The following is an 8,151-nucleotide window of genomic DNA, read 5'->3' as shown; positions in this document are numbered from 1 at the left end:
TGTAAGGAGACTAGTATATATACGCGTCCGGAAGGTAGTGATCCAGGCCATGTAAAATAACAGAAATACCTCCTTTGCGATTTATAGAAATGGAGATTATATGCGTTTACATTTTACCGAATCATCCCGGGCTAAAACTACGGGCCCTACGCATGGCTTGCTAAGGCTAATAACGTCCTAAAACATACCATATTGCTGCGGATGTGCCTTTTGCTCTGGAAATCTTGTGACTTAACTGTCTTTCGCGCGGTAACGTAACACTGGAACGCGTACAGATATGGTTTTATCCCTGTCCTCTCGGTAAAATTTACTATTTTTCCATGGTTCACCTTGAAAAGTGCTACATCGACGACGCCTATAGCTAGAAGTCTCTAAAACAACACATATGCTGTGAAATTGTATAAAAGATTTCGTTCCCAATGGTTAACTTGTATGTCCCTTGGTCCCGTAGGGCAAAATCCTCTATAATTTGCATACCAAGATTTGGATGAAAAAACACATTTTTGACCCCAAAAGAAATTAGCGTCTTTAGTTCATGTCAAATTATTCATGGTAACCGGTGACTTTCAGCCAATCGCTGTTTATTTTGGGTCCGTGCGACCAATCAAAGGGCTCGTGTGACATCGGTAAACAAACAAGAGTACCGGGTACAAAGGGGGGTCTCCGTTTTATAAAGTCCACTGCACGGCCGTAGTGTTGTTAGATCTCTTCATTCAAACCTAGCCAGAACCGACGAAGAGAAGTTATTTTTCCTGGAGAAAAGACGGACCTCTCAACATGATGACAGAAAGTATTAAGTCGTTCCGTATCGACGACCTCCTCGCATCGGACCGGCGCAAGTTGCAGCGCTCCTCGGGGCTGGGCGTGTGGAGCCCCCGCCAGCGAAGCCCTACCGCCTCGGAGCCTAGTCCACGGAGTGGACCCGACACTCCCCCCGTCTCACCCCTAGCGGAGGAGAGTTCCAAGATGTCCCCGCCGTCTAGCTTCGTCCCGAGACCGGGGCTACTTCACCTCCACCCGTCAGCCGGCCTTCCCCTCCACCCGCACCCGGCGTACAGTCAGCACCATTTCCCGCTAACGTCTAACGGGGCGCACCACTTCGGCTTCGCGGGCTTCCACCCTCATCACCCCGACCATCTCAAAACCGCCATGCCGTTCGAGTGGGTCCGAGCTGCGGGAATGATCATGCCCAGAATGGATTACGGAGGTAAATTTACGAAACTTTCTTTTTGATTTTTTGATAAATTCTTTCTAAAAGATAAAACATAATCCTCCTAATTAAAGGGTTCATTTTGATATTTGGATATTTCGAGTTGGCTACGATACTACGTGAAAATATCTGATTTTCTTTGAATTATATATCAAAAGCCTGCATTGACAGTGCATATTGATATGTTGAAGTGTCCGTGTATTTTGTAGTCATCAGAGAGTTTAACATTTTACAAATAAGCTAAATCTGATGAAGCGGAAATACATATGTATTGTAGATTGCTTTTAGGATAACCGTTATGTTTTAGGATAAGCTTAATAGGATAATCGTAGTAGAGCTTAAAAGTGATGTATTACGGTGAATCCTCTTTTCGAATTTTCCACGAGTTTCGTAATTTAGACACCAATGACATCTTACTCCAAAAGATTCAGCCAGTTTAACAGAAGCCGAAGGAAACGTTAAATATAGTTTTCAAAAGCCTGAATCGTTACAAAGGAATCGAGACGTTCTTCTAAAGTGATACATCCATTCAAGGGTAAGAAATTACAATAACAAGGTTTGTGGAGGAAGTCTTCAATGGTGGTCTATTTCCACATAGTAGCCGACCACACTCCGAGCGTGAAAAACCGGCCTTTGCGCCTGAAACGACCGCATAATGAACATTTTATTGGCGACTATTGTCAAAAGAAGTCGTCCTTTTCAGGAATAGAATTGGCGTGAAAATTGGAAATTTTCCGTTTCTCTACGCTACAAAAATCAATTTGCATCTCCTTTTTCTTAACAGCAATTTAAGTATTTTGAAGCAGTATCTCTTACTTTAAATTTCCGTACTAGATAGAAAAGGTCTTGCACAATACTTTTGCAAGTTCTAAAGCAATGTTCTCACTTACATTTCGCAAAAGTCATTTAAAAAAAACAGTTTCCTTTTCCTGATGGTGAATATTGAAAGGTCATGATGTCCACAAATTCCACAATGTCTTGTGAACGGACAGTTCCGTTAAAGCCAGGTGGCACAGATTGCTTGAAGACAGCGTGTTCCTTATATCCGATTGTAGCATACTTGGAGGGAAAACACGTCATCAGTAATGACACTCCCAAGTCCCGCAAAGCCTTTCTCAAACAACCAGATTCCCTGAAAAAATGCGGCCGTGCGGTACAAGGGATTACCACTATTTAGCGACCCGCTCGCGCTGTTTACACCTATCGCACACCTGACTTCGCACCTGCGTGAGCACAATAAATCACCTCACCTTTTGAGTGGCGTGTTTTAAAAGGTGGACTTTGACGGGGAATCGCTTTCTAATAGCCGACAGATCCCGCCATTTCCGAAGATGGTGTCGAAGAATGCCGAAGTAAGGTTTAATGTGTAACCGTTTAGAACGCGCAGACATAGGTGAGGGGTGACTGTTCTTGTTGGATCAGGTGCGTGGATGGAGTAGGTGTATGTTATGTAGAGGTAAACAAGTCGACAACACATAGCACCGTGTTTTGTGGCGCATTAAACACGGACAATACCATAGGTGTAGGCGGACATCTGACTTTAACAATACAAAATTAACTCTGCCAAACATGCCATTTTAGATAGAGCCTCCCTTGAAAAATAAGGTTTCTCGCAACAATAGTATCAGTCTGTCAGAGAGCTCTCCCACCAATTTACAGCTTGTGTTTTTATAGGTTAAACAAACAATACTGGCTATGTTATTGCCAACGCTTTATAACTCTAATTTGCACAGTTTGTATCTTTGCACTATAGTCATTTCCAGAATCTAGAGCTCGCTATGGACATATCCGTAAAAAAAATTTAAGGTGTTTTTCTCACAAACTCTTTCAAGATTGGTTTTTAACCAATTTTTTCAATGTTATCACTTCAATGCTCCAAAATCTATAATAGAAAAAAATGCAAGAAAAATTGTTTAAAAGATGAAAGGAATGTTTTCAAACTAAGTAAAAAAGAAAGGAGGGCAAAGAACTTTCTATAAGGTGAAGGATTACATGGTATCGCCATCGGAAGTCGACATTCAGACGGCACAAAAGACTCGATGAACCGGCATAATCCACCACCACAAAGCCCCCAAAGGAAGGCTCGCCTAAATTAATTTCATATTGAGAGCGGCTTGTCTTCAGAAACAGGCTTATGGTCCACCATGCGATTCTGACCGGTGAAAATATTTCAGAAAAGTCTGTTTGGGAAGAGGCGAATTTTAGGACAGATTAACATCATATAATCTCATTTTTTGCATCTGAACCCAAAGATTGACCCTTATCGCGCGATCTACTGTGGATAAACCAAGAAAAGAACTTAACAGACTTTTTGAAAATTCAGTTCACGAAGTTTTTAATAATTCCCGACACGTTTTATAACAACAGATGTGTATGAGATGTGTATTCCAGCCAAACTATAAAGACACGCGGTTAGAATTTCAGATGTATTTCACACCAAAAAGCAGGGGTCATTCGAAAGAAAAGGAATCATTTATCGTCCGACTGTACCTGTTTTGTTCGGATTCTTTTGAAAGCAAGTCAAATTAGCCATTTCTTTGTGCCGGGGACCATTTGTATCACTTTAGCGTCGGTTCAGCGCAGGCTAATTGAAACGGCAACTGTCGCATGCGCGTGGCGAACAAAGACTTCAAACGACGAAAGTTGCAACAGTTTTGATTGTCCAACAATGGAGAACGGTTTGCATAGCTGATAAAATCACATCTGCATCAAAAGAGGTGGAAATGGCCCCCTCCCGACCGGAGTAGTTGTGATTATAATCTTTCCTGTCACCTTTTTAATGAGTTCAGTACAGATTTAATGGGTTTTACGCACCTCGTTGGATCACGCGGTGCAAAACGACCCGTGAAATTTGCGTTAGAGGGGGGTATGAGAAATGTCTATATACCAGGAAAATACAAAACACGTTTTTTAAACGTCATGATTTTCTTAAAAAATACAATCATCAAGAATATGAACTAGAAAAGTAAGGAAATAGAGCCAATCGGATTTGAGATAAGTGAAAAAAGAGGGCATTTTCGTGTGTGGCCAATTCATGACCATGTATTTGTCATTTTAATCATTTTACACATTCGGCTATTACCGTTATCCCATCTGTACGTTCCCATAGCTGACAAATTCGCCACTTTTCCTAACTTACCGTGAAATCTGCGGATAATCACTAGAATTAACAATTTTCCGCCACTTACAGAAAATCTGGTATTATTTTCAAATGCTGAAAAGGTTCTTACAAAGAAATCCACTGGTCGGCTTATATTAGAACTTTTTCGTGCACAAAAGTATTACTATTATATTCATAACTTTGTCAAGCCAACAATATAGTAGTTTGCGCATACGTTTCCATGCGTGCTAGCCAGGCCAAACTCTACTGGTCACGTCCTTTTATTGTCAAATGCTGAGTCGGTTTATTTTCTTACAAAAAATCCACCGTATGCTTATCGTAAACTTATTGCTACAAAGAAGTATCAACTATCATATCCATAGATTTGACAATTCTATATACATTATAATTGAACTGTACGCTGTCATAATACGTGCTCGCCAGGCAAATCTCTACTCTTGATGTCCGACTTTAGGTGAAGGGAAACACTTAATTCTAAACTGTCGCCGGCCTGCCACGCCGAAAGAGTAATTTCGCAATTTCCGACAAAAGTGTTTCCGCGTATATACTGCTCGACAGATGGAACGGAAGCGAAGAGAACATTAGTCTGCTCTCAGAACCGCCCCTTCCTCGATAGCCCCTTTAGATGAACAATAGTGCAACATTTCCTCCATGCGAGCAAGGCAAACCTCCTTCATATGCGACAAAAACCCGGGAACGTTTCCGTTGCCATGATTGCCGACCGATCGACTGGGAACGTACAGAAAAATTATCACTTTCACTAGGTCTGTGCAAAAGATTATATGTGTGTCCAAGAACAGTACTAAAAGAACATTAACAAAAATATTTCTGTAAAAAAAAAGTTATTCGGAAGACACGGTTTTCGTGAATTTCTACGAATTGATTTGAATGAATAACGTGAAACATTTCACGGTAGTTAGGTCAATTTTGCGCTAGCATTAGTATTGTTATCTTTTCAGATTTCTCTTGTTTGACCAATTCCCCCAATGTATTGTTTGACCGTATATGCACACCTTTCTAGGTATGATTTATCGCGAAACAATTACGTCAAAATTGTTAAACCAATCCTATTCATCAATCCGCACTCATTCACGCGTTTGCGCCCTTCTGAAGGCGCGGTGTTTCGGTTGTTTATCTTTACCCGCTGTCCCGTCCCCTCGTTACTTTCGTGCCATGTCATAATTGAGGTAATTACCGCCTTGAATACCACGGGATATTGCCACTTTATTAACACTTGTGTGATAACCCCAGTCGACATGGTCAAACATCGAGACGATCTATCATCCGCCGGTCGTGGCGACGCCGAAATTTAATATCCACATTCGCACGTCTCCGTTTGTAGAGCAATCAGGGGTGGTTCAGAAAGGTTTCAGCTCCAATTGAGCGGAAAATGTCTTCTGCAAACAGTTGGTACAACCCGCGGGTGGTAGGTCTGTGAGGGGCACGTATCGGCGAGCTTGTACCAAACCGCATGGCTTCGCATGGAAGGAAAGGATCATGACTTTGTTAAAGAAGTGTGCTTGGTGACCAACAACGCTCTCTTGTTGATCTGACAAGCTAATGGCTATCAGATGTTGCTAATTACTTGGTTACGTCAAGAGTTTGTCAACTTATGTCTAACCCCAAACTTCTGATGTCGACAACGTTTACCGAGATCATGTTTCTTTATATTCTGTGCAATTACTTCACAAATTGAAATTAAACAGCGGTTAGATTTCCCCCTCTTATCATGTTCGTGTGGTTCTGTGGAATTTGCTAAGACATGTCCTTGAAGTGGTTGGAATAGTTCGTCTTTATCAGTAGTTGCGTTCGTTTCTTGTTTGTTTATCTACCCATTTAATGTGTGGACGGCGCTCATTAAAAGGAAACTTTAGGACAACAACATTAGAGACGAAAGAATGAGTGTATGAGTGATTTTGAAGTACACGATGTGTTGTCTGATTTTGAAGTACTCAGCTCATCGCATCTCATAACACGATGTGTTGTCTAAACTTCAACATAAAGTTACATCATATCTTCCATAGCAGGCCTACCGACTGGGTTTATTGTGTGCTGTATTCTATCTTATTACCATTTCTTTCTGATATCTGACCGCTGGGGACTGTTTGAAACTGGGTACAATCATAATGATATACAGCCGGAAAACAACACATATTGAAAAGAAATATAAACACAACAACAACCATGAGCCTGCTATGGAAGCTACCTACATTACTCACAGACTTAAAACGCAACTACCTAAATATACAGATATATCTTCATAATTATGTCATATCAGTGTGTAGCTAGAATAAATGATAAATCATGGAAAGAAAGCTTAAGACGGTTCATGAGTGAATCTGTATTTTGATGAATTGTGTCAAAAAAAGACATCAGACCTGATTAGTTGTCAAAATTTAGGGTTAGTATCTAAATCACATGCACAGTAGTCATATCTATGTTCTATTGTTTTTCATTCACTGTTTTTTTGTCCTATGACTTAGAGCTAGTTAAACTTATCATAATGTCATCTCTTGTTTTCTGCAGTGCACCCGTCCCAGGCCAGCCCCCTGTGTAAGACCCGCCGGCCCCGGACCGCCTTCACCAGTCAGCAGCTGTTGGAGCTGGAGAAGTACTTCAAGGAAAACAAGTACCTGTCTCGTCCTAAACGGTTCGAGGTGGCTACAGCACTCATGCTGACAGAAACACAGGTAAGGATTGCACACTGTGTTATTCTTCAGGCTATAGAATGCATTTAAAGCTCCTGTGTTATTAAAGTTCTATCTGTGTCTATCAAAGAAAATATAAATTTATTGATATATAGGTGTAATACGGGGCACTCTTCAAACAAGTCTTTTCGGATGCTATGTTTATTGCATGGCATTTTGAGGCATGTTAAACTATTTCTAATTATTACTATCTAGGTGTAGTACCGAACACTCTATAGCAAAAGTCTTATCATGAGACTGCTATATACTTATGGTATTGTATATATATTGAAGGTCATTTGTCTTTAGCAGTGTTGTACATGTCTTGTTTTATCACAAGTCTCATGTTTTATAACTTGGCTGATACTATATACTGATACCCGGTCTAAAGAAAACATCTCTTTTGTTTATCCAGGTCAAAATATGGTTCCAGAATCGCAGAATGAAGTGGAAGAGAAGCAAGAAGGCCAAAGACGAAGTAACACAAGAGAAGTCCACAAACGGGAGCGCCAAGGGCACCGATTCCTCCAAAATGGAGGACCCCAAAGACACTTACAACATGGCGGACCTTAGTGACCCGGATGAAGACTACAGTGAGCATGCGCAGGAGGAGATAGACGTAACGGACAGTATTGATGGCTCATCAGATAACGAAGAGTCAAGGCCAGTGCAGATATCCTTACAGACGAAATCTGACGTAACGTCAAGATGATTCAATTAGGACTACATGTCGTTATCTCTCTAGAATCCAATGTCTTTTGTAGTTATTCTAATCTATAGAAAATAATGCATACCCTTTGATAGTGAATCGAAAACGCAAATTTCGATGCTCTCTGTTATTAGAGAAATGTACAGTCCTGTAATATATATTTTCTTTGTGGTTTTCCAGAGGAAAACTAATAAGCACACACACAATGAAGTAACCCAAGCTACGCAAGCATCTCTATCAATTGATTTTCTAACGATGTATTACAAAGTAAAGACAGCAATGTTGAATGGTTTATAAAGATATATTGTTGGATACAATGATTCTTTTTCTTAGTCTGGACTCCGGTCTTGTTCGCTTTGGTCCTCTCTAGATAGTCCACTTCTAGCGACCGTTGGAACAAGAACAATAGTCTCTACCAGGCTCC

The 8,151-nt window shown here is 40.8% G+C and overlaps 1 protein-coding gene across 1 annotated transcript; it reads left to right on the top strand.

The window, feature by feature from the left end:
- Positions 1–674: 674 nt before the first annotated feature.
- LOC136446033 (motor neuron and pancreas homeobox 1-like) lies at positions 675–7,850 on the top strand. The gene is made up of 3 exons (XM_066444301.1): positions 675–1,207; positions 6,858–7,021; positions 7,434–7,850. The coding sequence occupies exons 1-3, from the start codon at positions 778–780 to the stop codon at positions 7,728–7,730; spliced, it is 891 nt and encodes a 296-aa protein (XP_066300398.1). The 5' UTR covers positions 675–777; the 3' UTR covers positions 7,731–7,850.
- Positions 7,851–8,151: the final 301 nt, after the last annotated feature.

Source organism: Branchiostoma lanceolatum, chromosome 12 (genome assembly GCF_035083965.1).
Source record: "Branchiostoma lanceolatum isolate klBraLanc5 chromosome 12, klBraLanc5.hap2, whole genome shotgun sequence".
NCBI lineage: Eukaryota > Metazoa > Chordata > Leptocardii > Amphioxiformes > Branchiostomatidae > Branchiostoma > Branchiostoma lanceolatum.
Note: the sequence above shows the minus strand (reverse complement) of the source record. Positions and strands in the feature narration are given on the sequence as shown.

What these genes read in the sequence shown, in the direction of transcription:
- LOC136446033 (XM_066444301.1), top strand. Translation starts at nt 778, where the DNA reads ATGATGACAGAAAGTATTAAGTCGTTCCGTATCGACGACCTCCTCGCA. An exon ending in GCCCAGAATGGATTACGGAG is followed by an intron (nt 1,208 to 6,857) that starts GTAAATTTACGA and finishes TGTTTTCTGCAG; the next exon opens with TGCACCCGTCCCAGGCCAGC. An exon ending in TCATGCTGACAGAAACACAG is followed by an intron (nt 7,022 to 7,433) that starts GTAAGGATTGCA and finishes TTGTTTATCCAG; the next exon opens with GTCAAAATATGGTTCCAGAA.